The sequence below is a fragment of the Podarcis melisellensis genome (genome assembly GCF_964234715.1).
Source record: "Podarcis melisellensis genome assembly, chromosome: 4".
Taxonomy (NCBI): Eukaryota; Metazoa; Chordata; class Lepidosauria; order Squamata; family Lacertidae; genus Podarcis; species Podarcis melisellensis.
Window position 1 is genome coordinate 82,615,312 of NC_138531.1, and position 23,384 is coordinate 82,638,695.

At 42.8% G+C, this 23,384-nt stretch overlaps 1 protein-coding gene across 1 annotated transcript in view; it reads right to left on the reverse strand.

Annotated features, from left to right (window-relative positions):
- The window catches only part of DDX10 (DEAD-box helicase 10), a 153,763-nt gene that overhangs the window by 96,045 nt on the left and 34,334 nt on the right, over positions 1–23,384 (reverse strand). The window contains exons 11-13 of the mRNA XM_081909716.1: positions 19,046–19,133; positions 13,277–13,365; positions 5,930–6,344 (exon numbers count right to left, since the gene is read on the reverse strand). Of these exons, the coding sequence (XP_081765842.1) occupies positions 5,930–6,344; positions 13,277–13,365; positions 19,046–19,133 (592 nt within the window). The remainder of the gene's footprint in view (positions 1–5,929; positions 6,345–13,276; positions 13,366–19,045; positions 19,134–23,384) is intronic.

Genomic DNA, 23,384 nt, shown 5'->3' on the forward strand with positions numbered 1-23,384 from the left:
GTCTTGGAAGACTAGTTTCAATGTGAAATTACCACATCCTTCCACACGCTCCTCCATCCCTCTCAAGAGCTTGAAACAGAGCTGAGGATATCTGCCTGGAGCCTTAGTCCCCTCCTGATGGCTTAGCTGTAACTGCATCTAACTACCAGGCCATAAAAAATTCAAGACAGATTCTTTTTGCTAACATTTTACTGTTTGAGTGATTTGTACTTTTTAGGAAATAAAACACTCCATTATAATTTTGATTTAGCATAAAAAAGCATGACAACAACAACAACAACAACACTCTGTAGATTTTCAGCAATGCAAGAATTCCTCTAATTAAAACAGCACAGCCGCAGAGCCACCTTTTCAAAAGAACGAGTTCTCCTTTTTGCAAAGCCCACATAACACATTCTACTTTTATGGAACTTGTGTGTTCTTGTAGAGTTTTCAAAAGAGGAAACGAATAGGTCCATTAGGAATCATTCAATGGAAAGTTAGAAGCAAGCACCGCCAGCTTGGTCGGCTCCTGTGCACCACGCTAAACCAGTGCGGAGCAGAGTAGGAACCACCTTCCGCGATGCTGGCCAGCTTCCCATTGGCTGCAGGAAGCTCCTGCACGCCTCCTCCACACCAGAAGGAGTGCCGGAAATAGCGTTTGCACATGCGTGCGCATGTGCACGCACACTCCAGCCCACTGCAGCGTCTGCAGGACCATGAACCGGCCCAAGCCACAAAAACTTTGCCGACCCCTGCACTAAAGTATGGGTTGGTGTTACATCCAAACCACTTTACTGCCTTTGTTGTTGTTGTTTAGCTGTTTAGTCGTGTCCAACTCTTTATGATCCCATGGGCCAGAGCACGCCAGGCACTCTATCTTCCACTGCCTCCTGCAGTTTGGTCAAACTCATGCTGGTAGCTTCAAGTACACTGTCCAACCATCTCGTCCTCTGTCGTCCCCTTCTCCTTGTGCCCTCCATCTTTCCCAACATCAGGGTCTTTTCCAGGGAGTCTTCTCTTCTCATGAGGTGGCCAAAGTATTGGAGCCTCAGCTTCACAATCTGTTCTTCCAGTGAGCACTCAGGGCTGATTTCCTTCAGAATGGAGAGGTTTGATCTTCTTGCAGTCCATGGGACTCTCAAGAGTCCAGCACCATAATTCAAAAGCATCAATTCTTTGGCGATCAGCCTTCTTTATGGTCCAGCTTTCACTTCCATCTTTACTGCCTTACTATGTCATTTAAGACAGAAGTAGCTGAACCCCCACTTATAGCATTCAATCTCAGCTTTAAACCTGTCCCCCAAGACTTCAGACCCTTCTCCCTTCAGTCACGGGTCTCTGCTCTAACAGGCCAAGTACAAAGCCACAGTTCTGGTCTTCAATTGTAGTTTCAAATAAAGGGAGAGAGGGAATGCAAAAAGAGGGGAAAGGGCACACAGTAGTTCAGAGAAATTTAAAGGACTGGCTGAAGCTCTGTGACTAATAAAATAGTTCATTTTATTTGAACTGTCTCTTTCCATATGCATTCTAACCTTAGCTGTCAACTTAAATAAATTCAACATTCAATAACACAGACAAGTAGTTCTAAGAAAGTCACATACCTTTTATAAACTCCAATTTGTGATAGACTTGGACAGTGCAGTTTAAGTAATCACATTTCCCTTATTACAGGAAAATGAAGTCAGTCAGCACTGCGATCTAAAGGGAAAGTCCTTGAGATAAATCCACTATAGAAGAAAGCCGACATTTTTAGATGAGGGGAAATGAAACTGATGTAAGCAATTCCTAGGGTCATTATTACCTAAATTTTGAAGAACGGACATAACTAATGCTGTAAAGATCCACAGCCTGAAAACCAGGGGTGATTAGGGGGCCCAGCTTGGAGCAGGCAAGGAAGATGGGGAATTTTCCTTCTGGCTGCTTCATGCTTCCTTCAGAAAAACTATGATGTGGGGTTTGGAGTTTATTTTGTTTCTTTGTTTACTTGTTGGTTCTACTTTTTAATATTATGTAAATTAACTATTACATTATCACATCTGTTTAAAATTGAACTGGAACACTTTTAAGGGCTCTTTGTAAATAAGCTGGCCGACTGTAGAACTTCCTGACACATAACAACCAACATAAAATAGAGGAAATAGCTCTCCTTTTAACAAAGCAGCACTTTCCAAATACATATAAAGACAAAATTCTGCTTTTCTCAGCAGACTATCAGAACAATGGCAACCCACAATAGTGTTGACTTCAAGACCAAGTCCAACAGATTGTTGGTGGGGAAAGATAGCACAGACATTAAAAAAAAAAAACACCACAAAATAAATAAAGCAACTTGTTGCTTCCATGACAACTTAGTAAATGAGTTGTCAATGTAAGAAAAATATGTGCCAAATGGAACTGATTTTTCTTAAAGGCTAAAAATAGAAGAAGCTAGTTTTGACATGCAGCGTATCTCTGTAGTTTCTCTTTGAAAGAAATGTCAAGGCTCTCCACCTGACCCCACTCTGCAATGTAAAAATTACCTCATGGGCCACACATTTCGTGAAAAATCATTGAGGAAGATATCACATATTTCCCTCGTTATGTTTCCCTGTTCTGAAGTTTTAATTTTTCTTAAAGGCTAAAAATAGAAGAAGCTAGTTTTGACATGCAGCGTATCTCTGTAGTTTCTCTTTGAAAGAAATGTCAAGGCTCTCCACCTGACCCCACTCTGCAATGTAAAAATTACCTCATGGGCCACACATTTCGTGAAAAATCATTGAGGAAGATATCACATATTTACCTCGTTATGTTTCCCTGTTCTGAAGTTTTAATTCGGAGGAGGGAAATGTTTTTAGCCCAGCAGACCAGATCTTTACCTCCCACTACTTGGCCAGATTTGACAAGCTGGTGGGACCGCTCACTTGCCAATCAACTGGTATTATAATGAGATCAGGTGAGTCGTCCTACCCACCTGTTAAAGTTGGCCCTTGGGGATGAGGGGAAGATGGTGACCAAGTGTGATACCCAACATGATATCAGATGCAAGGGAGGCAGGTATGGTTTAGGGAAAACAGTCTCATGGGTCAAATGGGGAAGGCTGGTGGGACAAATGTAGGACCCAGGATTGAGATGAAGATTCCCCATCCCTGTTCAATAAGGTAAATAGGCTCCTCCCAATATCTGTATTCTCAATTTCTCACCCCAACCTTAGATAGGCATAGGTTCAGATGACTGTGTCATTCATATGAAAAAGGGAGAGGGAAAAGAGGGTGGGAGACACCAAGGACAAGCCCCACCCACCCAAAGTGGCAAGCCGCAAAATGATACAATGGTAAAATGTCCAGCAAGTTTCAGATGAAGCGTTCCCCAGGTGCACAAAAAATATCAATTTATTGTGCGATTTCCACTGAAAAACTCTCTCGAGCTTATTAGATGCTGGTTTTCTGGAACTCAAGTAAATGAAACATTTCCAGGGACATGTGTTGAGCCTGTTGCATTATTAAAGTTGCACTTATTTATTTATTTTCAGTACCATTTTGAACCTTACTTCTTTCCTTGCTCTTATTCATAGGAGGCAAGCACCCAAAAGCTAAGCCAAACTCTCCCATAGTAAAAAGCCATAAAGAGGGTGAGTTTCTTCCTTAATCCTTCAGTGCAAGCTCATGGACTGAACCTTTCTGGCCTTTTCTATATTTCATAATATGTATTTTCCCCATTTAGACAATTATTTTTTCTCAGCAAAGATGATTCCATGCACTCATCTACCTCAAGAAAAATAAAGCGGGTCAATGTTCTCACCAATGCCAATTAAAACTTTTCAAAAGGGAAGAATAAAGGAATCACAAGTTGAAAGCACAAAGTATAACTTATGTTGTATGCTTTTTATGCATCAAATCTACAGTGCCTAATTCTTTCTAATGAAATAAAAACTGTATCATCTCTTCATTCTTAAAGCAATACCAAGATCCAAATATCTATGAGAGTGCTGAAATAGGAGAATATAAACCTTTAACACTGCTTTAATATGCAATATGCCACCCGGTTATTGGAAGAGTTCCTGAAAGCCAAAGCCTTGGAAAAAACAAAGTCTATGATGAATACTTATATTAACACGAATAACATTTTGAGATAGTAAAAAGGTAAAGGTACCCCTGCCCGTACGGGCCAGTCTTGACAGACTCTGGGGTTGTGCGCCCATCTCACTTAAGAGGCCAGGGGCCAGCGCTGTCTGGAGACACTTCCGGGTCACGTGGCCAGCGTGACATCGCTGCTCTGGCGAGCCAGAGCCGCACACGGAAACGCCGTTTACCTTCCTGCTGGTAAGCGGTCCCTATTTATCTACTTGCACCCGGAGGTGCTTTCGAACTGCTAGGTTGGCAGGCGCTGGGACCGAGCAGCGGGAGCGCACCCCGCCGCAGGGATTCGAACCGCCGACCTTTCGATCGGCAAGTCCTAGGCGCTGAGGCTTTAACCCACAGCGCCACCTGCGTCCCTAACATTTTGAGATGTTATACCACATAATTGAGCTGTTGGAAAGAGTAAAAAAAAAAAAAAAAGTACCACAGGAGACACTGATGGTCCCCAACTTGGATGGCTTTAAAAGAGGATTAAACAAATTTATGGAGGGCAATTCTATCAGTGGCTACTAACCATGATGGCTGTGTTCTACTTCCACTGTCCGAGGCAGTATGCTTATGAGTACCATTTTTGGAAGCGCAGAAGGGGAGAGTACTGCTGCATTCCTGTCCTGCTTGCCAGCTCCCCACAGGTATTTGGTTGGCCACTGTGAGAACAGGATGCTAGACTAGAGTGACCACTAGCGTGATCCAACAAGCTGTTCTTATGATCTTCCTCACAACTCTTCCTCTTGGCCACTGGGAACTGTTATAGCCAAATGCTGGATAATACGGATTACATGCAAGCAGCGTTTCTCTAGGAGGCCTCAGTGAATAGGTTTTGCTTCTGCTCAGGAAGGGCTGGCTGGTTGGCTGGCTGCCATGAGATTAGAGAAATTATTTTTAGAGCCATATTAGCCAACGGCCTGGATTGGAAGGGGCTTAGGTAATGTGCTTCCACGATGGAATGCTCCCAGAGTTCCTAAACCAGAAAATGTTATACCATTACTTTGTGAGGAACCTGATATTTTTGGAGGTGGGGCAGGGAAAAGGAAGTTTCTAGCCCACTAAAGCAATGACTTTTGACTTGAAAGTAGTAGGTGATGCTGTAGCCTTTGCCACTCTGATTAGCACATGCAGAATGAAGTCATCAAAATGAGAAAATATATGCAAATCTTACTAGTCTGAATGATTTATATAAGTCACCAAATCCAGCTTTTCACAGAGAAAAATCTGAGTTGTCTTACACACACACACAGTTCGTGTCACCGCCCACAGAAAGCATTTTGAACAAAGAAACTAAAAGTGTTTGGAAACAAGTGTTGAGGGGAAAGACCCCTGAGCATCATTCTCAATTTGTAATCTGTAGAGATGGACAGAGCAATGTCTGCTTTGCATGTTCCCAATTATAAGTTCATTCAGTGATGTTTCAAGGAACTTTAAAGGGGGAAAATGCACCAAAAATTGCAATTGAAAATACATTTCCCCATTTTATGCTTTTTTAAAAAGATGGGCTTGCACCACAAAACCCAGAGATGTGGGCAATCTGAAGGATAGCTGTGTATCTACTAGTCTGGGGAACACAAATTTGGTCAAACTGCTTTCAAATGCAGAGCAAACTAAATTGTCCTCCATTCCTAATAACCTGTCGAAAGGTCCTTCCAATTATATCTGTACACATGCAAAAACAGGCATGGCAGACACTTCCCTGTTCTGGCCTACAACTCCCATTAGCCCAGCCAATCGTCAGGAATGATGGCAGATGTATGGAGGGCACCATGCCACCTAACTCTTGAGTTACATCAACAAAATAGCAACAAAATCAAACTTATAAGGAAAGAAAAAAACCTTACTGGTGCTACTTTTTCTCCTGGTTCCAAGCCAAAGACATTCCGCCGTTTCACCGTCAGCACGTCGAGATCCTTGGTGTCATCGTCATCACTATCACCCTCTTCAAAGAACTGCAGGCGTTCAGCTTCCGAACCCTTGAGCGCTATGGGCTCCTCTTCAGTCTCGGTCTGAGTCTGTGATGCATCGTCCTCGCTATCTTTGCTGGAGAGTGCTATGTCCTCATCTCCTCCCAACACAGCCGTTTTGCTGAAGAGTGCTCTGCATTTCTCTACATCATCGTTGCTTACAGAAAAAGGGGCATTTTGGGGCTCATCTGTTTGCTGCAATGGTCTTTCTTTTTCAGGCTCATTCTCAGGTGTTTTCTTCTGCAACTTCTGAAGAAATCGTACACGAGGGGCCACTGCAAGCCCAAGAGAGCTATAAAAACAGAGACATATAAAACTTAAGAACAGGGCTCCCTACCTTAAGGCTTAAAATGCATTCCTCTACATTACAGCAGGACTTCCCAAACTTGGGTCTCCAGCTGTTTCCGAACTACAACCATCATCCCATACTAGCAGGACCAGTGGTCAGGGATAATGGGAATTGTACTGTAGTCCAAAAACAGCTGGATACCCAAGTTTGGGAAACCTTGCATTAGAGCACATAAAAGAAAACTCTCAGCAGTATGCATGGCTTTTTTATAATTTATTTCTGTAACAACAAGTCAAGACTTCTTTACTGCTTTCAACCCTTGACTTGGTTTTTGGTGCCCTGGTTGAAACACTAACTAGGTGTCAGTGTTCATATCAGGAATGGGGAACCTGTGGTCCGCCAGATATGGCTGGAATCCAACTTCATCAAACCTGACCTCTGGCCAGGTCCCTCATCCCTGCTTTAAATGCCAGAGCAGTTTCCCAAACTTGAGTCTCCAGCTGTTTTGGGACTACAACTCCCATGATCCCAAACTAGAAGGACCAGTGGTCAGGGATGATGGAAACTGTAGTCCAAAAACAGCTGTAGACCCAAGTTTGGGAAACACTGTGCTAGAGTGACACAGTGCCCTACACAACACTTACTCCACACCTGTAAGAAATCAATATTTTAGTGTGGCAACACCTACACTTTGGAACTCCCTGTTTTATTGATAATTTTAATGTTTCATGTTATATTGTTGTAATCCACACAGCCAAGCAGCATATAAATCTTGTTAAGTAATATAAATGCCCTTCTCCTCCACTGCTCTCATCCAAGATAATATAGAAGAACATCAAGAAGCCCTCTGCACATCTTGAGCGATATCCACTTCTCACAGTGGCCAACCAGATGCTTATGGGATGCCTACAAGCAAGACAGGAGTGCAACAGCTCTCTGCCTATTTGTGATTCCCAGCAACCGATATGAGACAGATTAATCATAGCTATTCAGTTGATCATCTGTCTGTACTCCATTTCCCCCTTCAAACAGAAGCTCAACAGCTATCATCATACAAAAGCAAAATACAATTGCAGAGGCAAAACAATATGAAAAGTTACCCCTGCAACAAAAATTCTAATAAACCCACAAATTCAATTCAACACCGATATATCAGATGACACAAAATACAAAAACAATAGGCATGGAGATGATAAAGTACAACTCATGTTTTAGCCAAAAATACACACGAATATCTCTGCTGCAGCAGGTAATATTCTAACTAAGTTAAGGAGACAAATTCATCCTAGAGCCAGCAGAAGTGCAGTAAAGAACAGGGCACAGCCAATTAGTGCAGATGTAAAGAGCTCCCCAAACCCCTTCTTGTGAACATAATCCTTCCTTTCATCACACAAAATGAACCTTCATATGAAATGTGAACACAGACACACCATTATCTTACACATTATCTTTTTTTAATGTGCAACCAAAAAGATTTAGCATTCACACAGGCTGTTATCAAAAACCCAATTTACCTTACAATGTTAAGACATGTAGCAGCCACAGTGCAAACCATTGCTAATGGAAACTTGCAAAGCAAAGATTCATGTCCAGCGTAAGGTGCAGGGCTGACTCCCCTTGGATACCTGAGTCCAAAAGGGTCTGGGTATATTCAATATTAACTGCATGGTGCAGGGAGGGAGTGCCAACTTGCTCTTTCACTTCACAAAGGCAAATATTGGCAGGCTGAGTGGCTCCCACCCCCCACCCCCCGGACTTCAGGTCTGATCACTCCCATTGCAGATTTCTTCCCAAGGAATACTTATTTATATACAGTGGTACCTCGGGTTAAGTACTTAATTCATTCTGGAGGTCCGTTCTTAACCTGAAACTGTTCTTAACCTGAGGTACCACTTTAGCTAATGGGGCCTCCCGCTGCCGCTGCGCCGCAGGAACACGATTTCTGTTCTCATCCTGAAGCAAACTTCTTAACCTGAAGCACTATTTCTGGGTTAACGGAGTCTGTAACCTGAAGCGTATGTAACCTGAAGCGTCTGTAACCCGAGGTACCACTGTAGTAGCTTATCCTGCACCGATTTAAAAGTGGAAAGGGTTTGTGTGTGCATTTTCAGCTAGATATACTTGAAAAACAAACCAACACGGTATCTTAACACCTGGATGGGTCTTATGTCTGTAACAAAGGTATTGTCTTGTATCTTCTCACAGTGTTCTAAGTGTTTTACTTACAAATTGAGTCTGTAACCCGAAGCATCTGTAACCTGAAGTGTCTGTAACCTGAGGTACCACTGTACTTTATATGCTTATTTATACTTTTGAATCAAGCCCAGAAACAAACCAGCAGTCATGAAGTTGTTCTAAGACTAATGAGACATGTGTTTTTGGCCACTGGTCCCAGTTAGTAGCCTAGCAGCTTTACTTGGGACTGAACAACTTCCAAAAGCAGCCCAGCGTAGAACACATTACAGTAGCATCTGGCGCAGGCTTTCAACTGGTCGGCCGCGACACAATAGCTGGCCGCAGCCTGATTCAAGGTGGGTTGTAGCAGCACTACCACCAAGCGAATACATGCATCTTAAAGATTAAGAGGTGGGACCCCAAAAGCATTTTTGGGTTAAAATTGGATCCTGGGTCTGAAAAGGTTGGACACCTGACCTGGAAGTCACCAGAGCATGGATAACCATGGCCAGGCAATCTCTCTCACAGAGCAGGGTCCGCAGCTGGCATACAAGCTTCAGGATATGAAAACTAGCTCATGCATCAGCTTAATCCTATAATAAACTATAACCAGATGACTGCTTTAGACTGAAGCCACAATGCTCAAGGCCATACACAGCTGGGGAGAACTGTGGGGAGGCTCCATACCGATTACCTGAACTGTAATGGACCAATGAATGCTTTGGAATCCCAACCTAATTTTCTCCCTTCAGCTCTCCCTTTTAACATAAGAAAAAGGCCAGAGCAAAATTTCTTTAGGATCTTTATTTTATATTCCAGACACCATTTAATTCAATAATTATGGAGCATAGCTTCCCATTCCCCTCTAGTGGAAGAATCATGTAAAATAGTCATGAATGAAACTGTGCTTTGCTATGCGCACAATCTTTTCAAGCGCTACTGGGCACATTTTTTAAGCATTTCATTTGTAAGCTGAGATGGAAAATAGCAAGATGCTTTCAAACCAAAGAAAAGGGTGAGGGAGTTCAAAATTAGATTTCTATGAGAAGAATCCTGAAATGTTTCGTCAGGCACTTATCTGCCACAGACCTATTGGTCTCTCTCTGGCTCCACTCTCAAATTAATTACTGCAGAACTGCATATAGTCTCTGCACGATTTGATAGAACTGTGCTCGCTATTTCAGAGGGGGGGGACATATGGGCAACTGAAACCATCACCCTTTCAGGAAATGGAGGCAAGACAATGAATTTGGAACCATTTTAATATCAAAAGATAAACTCTTGCTAATCCCCAAGAGCGTAATGATTAAAACAGAATATGAGGTTATACAGAATTTAAATGTGGACACTGGAAGGCAAAGGAATATTAGCTGATAATAAAATGGCCACACATTACTTTTTGGAACAAGGGATTCACATAGCTGGGAGAATTTGACAGTATTGCCTTTTGACACAAACCTCGTATGTTCTGGACCAATACATAATGTGCTCTAGGTTCTGGGGGCTGTAGCTCTGTGGCAGTTCTCATGCTTTGCATGCAAAAGATTCCGAGTTCAGTTCCCAGAATCTCAAAATGTCTGAAGCCATACAAAGCAGCTGCCAGTCAGTATAAACAATAAGGAACAGGGGAGAACAAGGGTGTTAACTCAATATAAATCAGTTCCCTGTGTTCCCACCACTGAGGAAGATGGCACCCATATCTTGGAGTGAAAACCACCTGGATGTGAGGTGTGAAATTCCTGGGAAGGAGACAATTCTGGGGTGACTGGAAGCTGTCTTCCTCCATGAGATCTGAGGAGGCAACAGTAGGGAACCTGTGGCTTTTGTTATGTTGCTGGACCCCACCACTCCTGACCATTGGCCACGTTGGCTGGGGCTGATGGGAGATGGAGTCCACAATATCTGGGAGGGCCAAACACTCCCCACCCATGACTAATGCTTAGATCTAAGTTTATGTTTAGGGGAGCATTAGACACGCCCTACTTTAGTCTTTCTCCTGTGCCAGCATTTGACTTATGCCTTGAATAGAATAGCACACATACAGTCTGTGTCTAAATATCTCTGAGCACTCGTCTGTGGCGGGGGGGGACAGGTGGGTGCACCTGCGGGAAGAAACATATATGGCCCCAAATTCAAAATATTTAGAAAAGCATTAGTTTACGTGTCTGTTTTCAGTAACTGGAGTGCACATTCTGTTGAAACTGTGCTCTGAAGTTGCTAGTTAGTAAACCAACATCAAATCACAGTTCCTTACTTCGAACACAATGGGAAACCAAAGGCCAAGATTGACTTTACCTGCCCTATCAGCCGTTCCATCTAGATGTTGCAACGCTTGTGCAGACAGAACGACTGGAAGAGTGTGGTGTTGAATTCCACCCAGAGTTTTTAATCTACGCTGGAACAGAAACCTGTGCATGAATTGAGGAACGAGAAGGTAGTTCTCATTCCAGACTTAGAATCACAAAGTTGGAAGGAACCTTGGGAGGTTGTCTAATCAAACCCTCGGCTTTAGGCAGGATCTGCAATGCAACTACACCACCCCTGACAGAAGACCCTCCAGCCTCTGCTTCAATACCTCCAGTGAAAGAACACCCACCATATACGGAGGCAATCTTTCCTGCTATCTAACAGTTCTCACCATTAGGAAGTTTATTCTGGCATTTAGCCAAAATCTGCTTCCTTACAATTTCCACCTGTGCTTGTAGTCCTGTCCTCTGGAGCCACAGGGAAAAAATCTTCTCCATCTTCTCTATGCAACAGCCTTCAGATATCTGAAGGCAGCTCTCACATCTCTCCTTAATCTACTACAAACTATGCTGTGGTTCAGCAAACTAGGAATGTTACATCTGAACTGGGCCAATGATTATTAAGGACCCAATCCTGTGCCTTTCAATATCCACTCCATGGTTCACATAATCTTGCCTGCAAGAGGTTTTCCAAACTGGTCGCTCTCATCTATGCATACATATTGCGAGACACAAGGGAGTGTCTGGTGTGTATGTGTGTTTTTCAGTTTAAGACACCATAAAACTATCTTGTAACAGGCACCTCTGAAATCTGTCCCTCAAAGCAGTTGCATTTTCAAAGCACTAACTGCTGAGTTGTAGGAAGCAAGCTTACATCAAACACCCTTATCTGGCATGTCAACACCAGAATAATGGACGCGTGTTTTGAAGGGCAAAATTTTAATTCTAGTTTCCGAGAAGAATTTGATTCGCATCGTATCTTGAAATGCCATCTGATGTGTCCACTATGTTTTCTTCTTGGCAGCTTGTAGATATTGCCCTTCTTCCACCTTGCCTTAAAAACGCTTAACAAATGTTCTTTGCATGAAAGCAATTTGCTGAAATAATTCCAATTCCTCCAAAGTGTCTCTCATAGCCAGGTTTCAGACTTATTAATGACAATGTAATGGTAAACGTTCACATTGGTATTCAGGAACGAAACGGTAGGGTTTAAAGGTGGATGCAGGCTTTGCTTTAATACCTACTGTATGCAGAAAATTCCACCTAGTAAGCAGTTCTGATGAAGCTCGCAAAGAGAGGAAGCCCATTGAATTCAGACCTAGATTTCTGAACTGACTAAGCCATTAGGATTCATTATGTAGAATAAGGGCTGTGGTTACAATGAAAGAAGCACATTTTTTGCCTTAGCCACAGGTACATATTTATGCTGTTCAAGTAGAATGGCTCTTAATGTGCAGTCCCTTTCCTCTGGAACCGGAAAACAAGAGAGCATTCTTGATGGGAGAGTTCCTCCATGCTTCCTCTGATCTGGGCTTAAAATGGAAATGCCCGTGAACGAACTATATGAAGCCACAACTGACAATACAACTGCCGCAGCCAAGATTGCGCCCAAGCAACACAGACTCTGGCATTTTGGACAGCATCCCACCAAACAGGCAAATAAAAGAACGGAGAGGTTGTGATTCTTAACAAAAAGGAACTGGGAAACTTCCAATAACATGGTTGTACATGTGATGTAGATGGTGTGACCTCAGAGCCAGAGATTTTCCAATTCAATTTTGACTTAATCCACGAATCCATACTATTTTCTAAGCACGCGTGTCCTACTTGCAGTATGGGGACAACAGTGACCTTCTTTAGAAGGCCACTTTAAGGATTGCTGATAAAAGGCATGAAAAATTATCTCAACTGCAACCTTGATAGGAGAGTTAGCCAAAAGGGCCATATTATGAGCACATATATGGAATCAATGAAATTCTCTGATGGGCAGGCAAGGAGAAGAAGAGGAATCCAGAGGAAAGAGATGCAGCCCAGGCAATATAGGGAGGGAACCAGGAGATACAGGCAAGAGAGCAGCACCCAGGCAAGGTGAGGAATGGGGAACTGAAGGATAGAGATGTGAGGAGGGAAGCAGTCCAGCTGAGCCACAGAGGTATGGAGGAGGGACAAAGATGGTCAGGTACAAAGGGTATGGTCAGGTATGGTAAAGGGACAAAGGGATGGCAGCAAGGGAATGGGAGTAGGCAGGGTCCATTTTCCATGAAATATATTTATACAAGTGTCACACACATATGCACATCTTTCATATTATTCTAATGAGAGGTGGCATATGCCTATTTCAAAACGAAATAAATAAAATGTATGCAACTCAATCTTTCATTCCTAATTCAAAACACGGAATGAAAATTGGTTTGTGCAGTTCAAAAGAAATCACACACTCCCTCCCAGCACCATCCAATCCAATTTTTTTTTTAATTAGCATTTTTCGTAATGATTAGGGATAATAGCACTTACAGGGCATATTCAGCAATGGGTAACTTGAATACATCAAACACTTCCTTGTTCTTCATTAGGTAGACCGATCGCAGATAGGAAACAAAACACTACCAGAAAAAGAGAGAAGAGGTATTTGTTTAAACAGTAAAAAAGGCACACAGATACACTCCACATCTAAAAAGAGATCCAAAATGTTAAAGAACCAAAATTAGCACACTGCATTTCAGCTAAAACTAATTAGTCTTATAAAAACAGATTATTCTTTATTGCATTATGAGTCCCAAAGTTAAGAGTTTGTTTGTATTTCAATTATGTTTTATATGCGTTTTGAGCTTTGGGGAGTGTTACATTTCCAAACTTCTCTCAGTGGTTATGGTATCTACATATTAAATATGAAAACATAACCATAGGAACCTAAAGAGTACATGGAAAATCAGGAGACCAATATCAAGGGCTTGTGGACTCAGACTGTAAACCTAAGAATTTGAAGGCAGGGAGACAGCCTAGTGAATTATCATGGATTCTGTGTGCTCAGAGCCCATCAAAGGTACAGATATAAATGCAATTTTAAGAAAACACAAATTAAATTACTGAAAGGTAAGCTTAACTATGACTGCAATCCTAAACACAGTTACTTGAGGGTAAGCCCTACTGGAACTTACTCCCAGCTGCCAGCTGACATTTCAAACCTCAATTCTCTTTTTCAGCGTCTCTGCACATTTTTATGTTCTCATCCACCTCTCACTCACGCCCACTGGCCTTATAGCAGGCTTCTTTCCTTGCCTTTCAAAATAACCTTTTTCTCTCCTGTATTTCTTAAAATTGAAGGTATTTGTTCCGTCCTTGAAAACCCCTTTTAAACTGCTAATAGAACTTGTGGTATGGGATGCTTTTGCCGTTAAAACCCATCTTTTGAAGCAACAACAAGAAGAATTGTAGTAACAGATTTTGCTTGTAGTTTCATGTTACCCAGACTGCAATAAAACACTGGAAAATCACTTCTATAAAACCGAATAACCTGCTGCTACCAGCATGCCCTTTCGTTTGGTTGGTAACTCAAGTGTATCATTCATTAAATCATACTGTTTATGTTTCCACAAAACTGTTCTGTAATTTTTGTTTGGGAAAGGAGAGGGGGGCGGGAAACAGTTTTACAGATATATTCACTGGCTCACGTACGGAATCCTCATTTGCTCTTGCACTGCCTGCAAACCGTTGCTGAATTTTTCCAATCTTAACAACACTCAATAGATTTATTAAATTATTATTTACAATAGCTCACTGCTGTTTGTTAACTCAGTCTCCATCTCTCTCACACATGCACCTTGATCTTCTACACTATACAAAAATCCTGCACTACAACAACCTTTCTGCTTGCATTTTGCAGAGTATTGGTCAAATTAAATTGATGCAGTTTTGCTTTGTAAGTGCCGGTGGCTACATACTGTTTACAGCCCTCACCTGCAGACCCCAACCTCATCTTATACACTTTCCAAAGTCCCCTCAAGCTGCTCCATTTTTTTACCCCATCAAAATTCCTTCCTTCTTCATTGCCTCTCATCCCCACCTTATAACTTATTTGAGGGTTGGCAGGGCCAGCACAAGACATTTTGGTACCCAAGGAAAACCACAAAATGGTGCTCCTTTCTCACCAGGGACGAAGCGGTAAGTGAAGATCTACACTGGAAACAAGTGAGGGAATCAAATCAAGTCAACCTTATCCAATGGTTGAAGTGGGACTCGAAGGGGCGGGGGGGGCGCTCTAGAGGTGGCATTGACAGGCGTCTGCTGAGGAGGCAGACCCGCCTGTCAAGGAATGTGTGGCAGCTGTGGTCCTGCCGCCTGAGGCCGTCGCTTCACTTTGCCTCGTTCATGAGCCGGCCCTGAGGACTGGGAAGTCAAGCAAAGTGTCTCCATCCAATTAGCACTGTCTCCCCTTAGTGACACACAAGGATACCAGCAGGAGCAGTTTTGCAGAACGGGCTACAGCTCCCGCATATGCATAAAGCCTTCTGTTCAATCCCTTAAGCTCCAGATAACAGATTACTGGGAAAGGCCTCTGCTTGCTAGATCAGGCCTCTGCTTGCTAGAACCTGTGGTCCCTCCAGATACCATTGGACTATAGCTCTAACCATTCCCTGCAGCTTGAATTTTGATGCTTTCCGTACCATGGTAGGCAGAAGTCCATTGCTGAAAATGCTGGTATTAAACATGAACCCCATACAGTCAATTGGTATATAATGGTTAAAAAAAGAAAACACTACTGCAGTATTTAAAGAAGAGGAAAGTGTTTATATTTTCATGGTATGATGCACTTAAATTTTTTTTTTATGCACTTACGCAACAACGTGCTGCTTTTTCTTTTAATGTGGTTGCTATAACCAAAGTTGAAGCAATAAAGCTTGATTGAATTCAAAATCTAATTTGGCTATTCCACCGCAATATCTCTAACAGTGCCGCAGGGCTTGATGACAAAGTGATGGATACATGCTACACAACTACCGAAGGCTCCCACAGACAGAACAGACTCAGAAGAGGCAGTAAATATAGCAATCTACTCCTGTGCAGGAGAGACATTTTGAGTTGGAGATAATATAAGCGTTACTCTTCTGTGGGCTGGTGCAGAGACGTACCATCAGGCCACTTTTAACCACAGTTAAAAGATTTTTTAACGGGGCCGCTGCTCCAACTCCTACAGCCTTAGCTGCAGCTACGAGAACCAACATTAACTATAGCTAGATAAGTAGATAAACGCTCTGCTTTAACCAGGATTCTTTTAACCAAACTCTGGTTAACAAGGAAACCTTGTCAAACTTAACTGCAGTTAGTGCCAGCGTGTATGTATGAATTCTCTAAACACAATTAAAGGAGGATGGGGAGAATTCACTCTTGTGAAGCAGGCACAATGTCATAAGGCAAATGTTGCTGAACTACAACTCCCATCAGCCCCAGAAAGCACAGACAATGGCAGGGATGGTGGGAGTTGTAGTAAGAACTCAAATCATTCAGTGCGGCACTTTGGAACTCCCTGCCTATTGATATCAAGCAGGTGCCTTCACGGTATCCTTTTCGGCGCCTGCTAAAAACATCCTGGTTTAAACAAGTCCACCCAGATGCTTGGAAAGTTGGTGTGAATTTTAACTGGCTTTAATATTTTAGCTTCTTGTTAAAATACAAATTTTACAAATAGAAAGTCAAAATAAAAAATTAAGGAAGAGGTTTGCTGGATTTTAGGCCCAAGGCCTATCTATTCCTCTTCTCACTGTAGCCAACCAGAGGCCTATGGCAACCCACATGTAAATCATGATCACTGTGATATTATGTAAAAATATAGTGTAAGGACAGGTATAGTGATATTTAAATAACCATATATGTATTTGGATAACAATAGCATTTAAATACCTATATATTAGACATACATACATGGAATTGTAGTAGTTTGAATATACAGCTATATAATATACCTCTTCCCCCTCCCTTTTCACTTTTTAATTGTTTTATGTTGGTCAACTGAAATATTCTCTATAAAAAATCAATTAAAAAAAATATATTGAGGACTGGCCTTTATCATAACCCTCTCCTCCCCTCTGCCTTCATTTAAGCAATTTGAAACTGACCACAAGCCTTCAACAGAATGGAAGAACAGACTATATTTTCGCAGTGCTATGCAGTAGCAAAAAACAGTTTTAAATAAAGCAATAAAAGTTGGATTTACAAGGCAGGTTCATCACTGGATCTGTCAGCTGTGACAAAAGCTCTTGTTTGAACTCGTTCCATCGCTATCCCGAAACTCCAAGAGTATTTCACTCCACTCAATTTAATTTTATCTATCTTTTTAGAGCGGGCTTTTAAAAACAGCTGCAAAAAAGCTGTTAAAGGAGAAAAGGCTATTGCTGCTTCTTTTTTTCAGCGCAAACCAAAGTATTCTATTCCGTTCTTTCATTCACATTTTCCTGTTGTTGCTACACACTTATGATCCTGTCTTATACAGTTGACAAAAATCAAAAATACACAGCTATGTGCTTTTACAAGACATAGCTAAGCACAAGAAAATATTGTGAAGAAAGCAGGTGTTATCCATAATAAATTATAATAAGGTAATAAACAAAGGGTTTTCCAGCCAGTGAGCAATCTGGCACATTCCACAAAGGCAAAATTATCATGAAAAGTATTGTTATTTTACATAATGAGCTGTTCAGACACTATATGTTTCGATTTCTCAGTTATCACCACATCATTAATCTAGCTTTCTAGGCTTGGGAACTAGAGGCATTTAATTTTATTTCTTTGAACTTCTGTACTGCCCATTCATTATTCCTCAGAAAAAGGCAGTGTGGCATAGTGGTTACTGTATTAGATGTTAGCCCTCTTCACAAGATACTGCCTCTTTACCTTGGCTGCTGACAGTTAAGGTATTGCCACCAAAAGAGATAGCAAAGAGCTGGATTTATACCACTAAAATTGGCAGCTGGTACTAGCTGAGAGGATGCTGGCATTCCTGATCACTATTTCTACCCACCAGCACTGTAGCTCATTCCAGAATTCCTGGCGCTGCAGAAACCCAGGCAAAAAGTTTAGAATAAACAGCAGCCAAGGTGCTGCAGGTGCTGAATGCTCCTTCATATTTTAAAACTTATTTAAAGCTCATTAAAAATCTCTCTCTTCATCTCTAGCGCATGTTCCACGGAAACTAGGAAGGTTGATAAAAGTCAAATTTAATGCACAGGAGACTCTGACTATGCATGTTCATGCAGAACTTCCCATGGCATGGCAGAACTGATATGTAGGATTTTCTACACCATAGTTGAGGAACCTATTGTCCTCCACATGCTGTTGGCCAGCCTCAGACAGCATGGTCAATGGTCAGGGATGATGAAAGCTGTAGTCCAACCATATCTGGAGGACCACAGGGTCCCTTATACCCCACCCATCTGGCGGAGTTTCCCCAGCCACTCTGGGTGGCTTACAGCATGTCTAAAAACATAATAAAAAAAATCAAGCATTAAAAACCTCCTGATACAGAACTGCCTTCAGATGTATTCTAAAAGTTGTGCAGTTCTTTATCCTCTGGACATCTGAAGGGAGAGCTTTCCAAAGGGAGGGCGCCACTACCGAGAAGGCCCTCTGCCTGGTTACCTGTAACTTTGCTTCTCGCAGTGAGGGAACCAGAAGAAGACTCTTGGAGTAGGACCGCGCTGTCCAGCCTAAGCAATGGGGATGGAGATGCTCCTACATGTATACTGGGCCGAGGCCGTTTAGCAGGGGTAGGCAACCTAAGGCCAGGGGGCTGGATGCGGCCCAATCGCCTTCTCAATCCGGCCCGTGGACAGTCCGGGAATCACCTTATTTTTACATGAGTAGAATGTGCCCTTTTATTTAAAATGCACCTCTGGGTTATTTGTGGGGCCTGCCTGGTGTTTTTACGTGAGTAGAATGTGTGCTTTTATTTAAAATGCATCCCTGGGTTATTTGTGAGGCATAGGAATTCGTTCATTTTTTATTTCAAAATATATTCTGGCCCACCACATGGTCTGAGGGACGGTAGACCGGCCCACGGCTGAAAAAGGTTGCTGATCCCTGGGTTTAGGGCTTTAAAGCTCAGCAGCAACACTTTGAATTGTGCTTAGAAATGTACTGGAATCCAGTGAAGATCCTTTAGGACCGGTGCTATGCGGTCCCAGCGGCCGCTCCCAGTCACCAGTCTTGCTACTGCATTCTAGATTAGTTGTAGCTTCCAGGTCACCTTCAAAGGTGTATACTAAGAAAGTATCATAATAGGCAGCTTACCCGTTGGGCTCTCTCTTTCAGCTCTTGATCTTGAGCCAAGAAGGACTGCAACTTTTTCTGGATGTCAACAAGCTTTTCAGGATTGATTCTAGAGGATTGGGAGAGATGGAGAGAGAGATGGAGAGATGGAGAGAGAGAGAGTGTTCAGGTTGGTGTGTTTAAGTGGCAGGGTTTTCTCTGTCATGGCCCCACCCCTGAGGAAGATTTTCCACATGAGATACTTCTGTTTGGCTTCATTCCAGACTGATGTTTCATTCTGCTTTTTAAATGATGGTAATTTTGTTGAAAGATGGTATAAAACCATTTCAAATAAATAAATATCTCTTCCTAAAGGGTCACAAACCCCTGCTCAACAGGTTCGATTTTTTTCATATATTTTTTTAAAGCATTACTTCAAAATAGTTAAAAGGTACTGCCCATCTGAACAAAACTCAGCTGAAATCATGTCAGGCATGAAGACCGTTCTCCTCCCATGAATAATGCAGGGAAAGCAAACAGAAGCTCAGGCCTTTTATCTAGAGAACAGTTTAAACTGGAAGAGGCAACGATTTTTCAAGGTAAAGCCACACAATTAACATTAAATTGCTTCTTGAGCTTATAAAAAGGTGGAAAATTGAGCTCATACTGAAGGAGGGGGGGGGAGCAAAATATACAGCAATAATACCTCACATTGACACGGTCTCTCTCTCATGAGAAAACAGTGTGAGGGTTCCCACCCCACCCCAAGCATTTAAATAAGACTCTTGCTGGGAATTTCCAGAGCCCAAGGCATTTCTACAGAACTGTGGCTTCACAGATAGGTAGTACAACTGATGTGGAGATTAAAGCTGTATTATTCAAAAAAAAAAACAACCCAACAATAATTGCATGAGGGAAGAGAGCGAGGCTGTGTTTCCTCATCCTGCTTCTTCCCCACCAACTCTTCAGAGTTCTAGCCCATGTACCACTATATTATTATTATTATTGTTGTTGTTGTTGTTGTTGTTATTATTATTATACCGCCCTTCTTCACAAGATCTCAGGGCAATTCACAAGAAAGAAATACATGGTAAAAGCACAAATAAAACAAAACAACAAGACAACAAGCCCCCCCCAACACATTTAAAAAGCTATAGAATATTAATCTGCCAAAGGCCTGGTTGAAGAGGAACATTTTGGCGCCACAGCAGACAAGCCCCAACCAGTGGACTTCTTGAAGAGGCCATCACCACAAAGGCAGTATAGTGACTACAGTCTTGGAATGGGACCTGGCAGACCAGGGTTCAAATCCCCACTCAGCCGCCAAGCTCACAGGGTGACCCTGAGTCATCTCTCAGCCTAACCTTTGCCACAGGATAAAATGAGGAGGCAGAGAAGCACATATGCTGCCTTGTGCTCTTCAGAGGAAAGTGGGATACAGGTCTTGGTGGTGCAGATCTCACTCTGAGGCCAACTGAGCCCTGGTTAGAGCCCATAACTGAGTCTATTGTGTCCCAGCCGCTCTGCTCCTACCAGCAATGTGCTGTCCACAGAATAGCATTAGGAGATTGCTCTTTGGCCCCAATGGGAGTGCCACAGGGCACTATTTTGTCCCCAGTGGTATTCAGCATCTATACAGTGGAACCTCGGAAGCCGAACGCCTGTAAACTCGAATGTTTCAGCTCCTGAATGATCGAAAACCGGAAGTGATTGTTCTGGTTTTTGAATGATTTTTGGAAGCCAAACATCCAGCGTGGCTTCCGATTGGCTGCAGGACGCTCCTGCAGCCAATCGGAAGCCGCGCCTTGGAAGTCAAACAGACTTCCAGAACAGATTCCGTTCGACTTCCAAGGTACGTCTGTATCAGGATTTCCCAAACTTGGGTCTCCAGCTGTTTTTGGACTACAACTCCCATCATCCCTGACCACTGGTCCTGCTAGCAACGGAAGATGATGGGAGTTGTATTCCAAAAACAGCTGGAGACCCAAGTTTGGGAAACCCTAGTCTATATGAAGGCACTGGGAACAGTCATTGGGAGTTTTGGAGCAAGGTGTCATCAGACTCAGCTCTATTTCCCTATTACATCTGAGGCAGAAGAGGCTGTACAAGCCCTGGACACAAGCCTAGATCTAGTGGTGGACTGGACAATGCCTCTTGCTGGTCTACATGGAGGACAGAAAGGTGTTTGTGAACATGTGTAGAAACGACTACTGTGTCCAGTAAAATCTGCGTTTGCTGTACCACCCATTTCGGCCTCTGGCCCCAATCATTGCTGGCTTGAGGCCCTCAGAAAATTGCCCAGAAGGCATTGTGGCTCAAAATGTTTGCCCACTGCTGCTCAAAAGAACTCTACTCTTTCTTAACAAGCTGGATAAGTGGGGAGAAAGCAGCAGCACAATGAAATCCAGCAAAGCTAAATGTAATGAATACAGGAAGGGGAACAAAATACCGAAAAGGAGAAATAACTGGCTAGGCAGCAGAAGCATTCAGAATCTACAGTGTACATAAACAAATTGAATATGAGTCAGCAATGTGGATGCTGTGGCTGGAAAGGCCAGTGCCATTTTTAGGTTTTATCGGCCGGAGAATGGTTGCCAAGAACTGGGAAATAATAATGCCATTTTATTCGGCATTATTGTGACCTGATTGGAATGCTGCTGTGAGCTCTGGGCACCAGGTGTCTCAAAAGATATTGGCAAGTTGGAAAAGATTCAGCTGAGAGGTACAAGGACGAGGCAGAGGCTGAGACGGAAATCCTATGAAGCTAAGAAATAAAGAAAAAGCAAGCTATGTACATTTAGCCTAGAGAGGAGGAAACATTATTGATTGGCGCAGGCAGCAGAGAGGGAGATGCCAATATCCTTTTCAGATTTTGGAAAACTATCAGAAAGAAGGTGGAGGAGGGAGAGTTTTCACCCAACATGCTCTGAATAGGCCACATACAGCCGGTTTGCAAGCAACGCTCAGCCAAACTATGGCTTATATGAACATGTGGGCTCCCAGGAAGGAATTTGTGGCTGCTTTGGTCCTCTTCCAGTCCTGCCATGTTGCTGTGAGCTAAGCTAAGCAAGGTGTCCAAACCCGGAATCATGGTTTGTCTTACTCCAGACAAACCATGAATTGTAACCAAACGTTGTTTGCAGATCGTGGCTTGTCTGGTGTGAGGCAAACTATTAGACCAGGTTTGGGCGGCTTTATTCACAGCAGTGCAGCTTCAGAAGGACCAGGAGCAGGAGCACAACAGCTTCAAAATCTTCCTCCAGAAACTCTCCCATCTGCAGCAAGCCATGGTTTGGCTGAGCATTACAGGCGAGCCAGCTGAAAGATATGCTTATGTTCTGTTAAGAGTAGTTCAACAGTGGAACAGCTGGCTGAGAAGAGCTAGGATCTCCTCCTTGTCAAGGCATAAACTGGGAAAGGAGACTGGATATTCCAGCCTAGGTCCTGGTGCAAGACGCAAAAGGATGGAACAGGAAGATACCGTATTTTTCTGTCCATAAGATGCCCCCATGTATAGGATGCCCCCTATTTTTGGAGACTCCGATTTAAGAAAATGGGGGGAGGATGTATCCGTGTATAAGACGCCCCTAAATTTTTGACATTATTTTTTAGGGGGGAAACTTAATCTTATACATGGAAAAATACGGTAGTCCTGCCTCCCTTAGCAGCCAACTGCATATTTCAAAGGAACCAAGTATATATCAGGAGCTGTCAGAGCTTTACCAGAAATTCACATCTCAGTGCACAGATGTCCTATGTGGTGAGATGCCAAGTGGACAGGTTGGCCCATCTGCCTGGGCAGCTGAGTCAACTTGGAGTGAATCCTGCTAACTGAGGCTGTCCAATAGTTCTCCTCACCTAGGAAGGAATGCATAGGGCTCCTGTACAGGTTGAACTTTGCCTGGAACCCATATAAATACTGCAAGCTAAGTCAATTTGCATCTCCTCCTGCTAGCAATGGGTTATGTGGAGCATTGACCCCTGGAAATCTTACTGAGCTCTCTTCCAGCTTCTGAGTTCTCCCCAAACTTGACTTGAACATTCTTAAACCCATCTCTTCACAGCCATATCGACCAAAAGCTACTCTCTCAAAGCAAATGAAAGCAGAAATTATCTGAATGTTGAGATCTATAACCAACACTAAATATCATCTGCATTTTTCTCCCCACTCCACCCCCGCAGTGTTTTCCATGGCTCATCAGTTCCACTGCAAAAATGATCTCCTCTCCACAGTAAACCATTTATGCCACCTTGGCAAGTCATTATATCCCTTTAAGAGAGAGAAAAAACAAAGGCTAAAAAGGGCCATTTACAAGGATTTGCAAGCTTTACTGCATCCCCACATTATCACCCATGATTTAGAACCGTATTGTAAACAGCA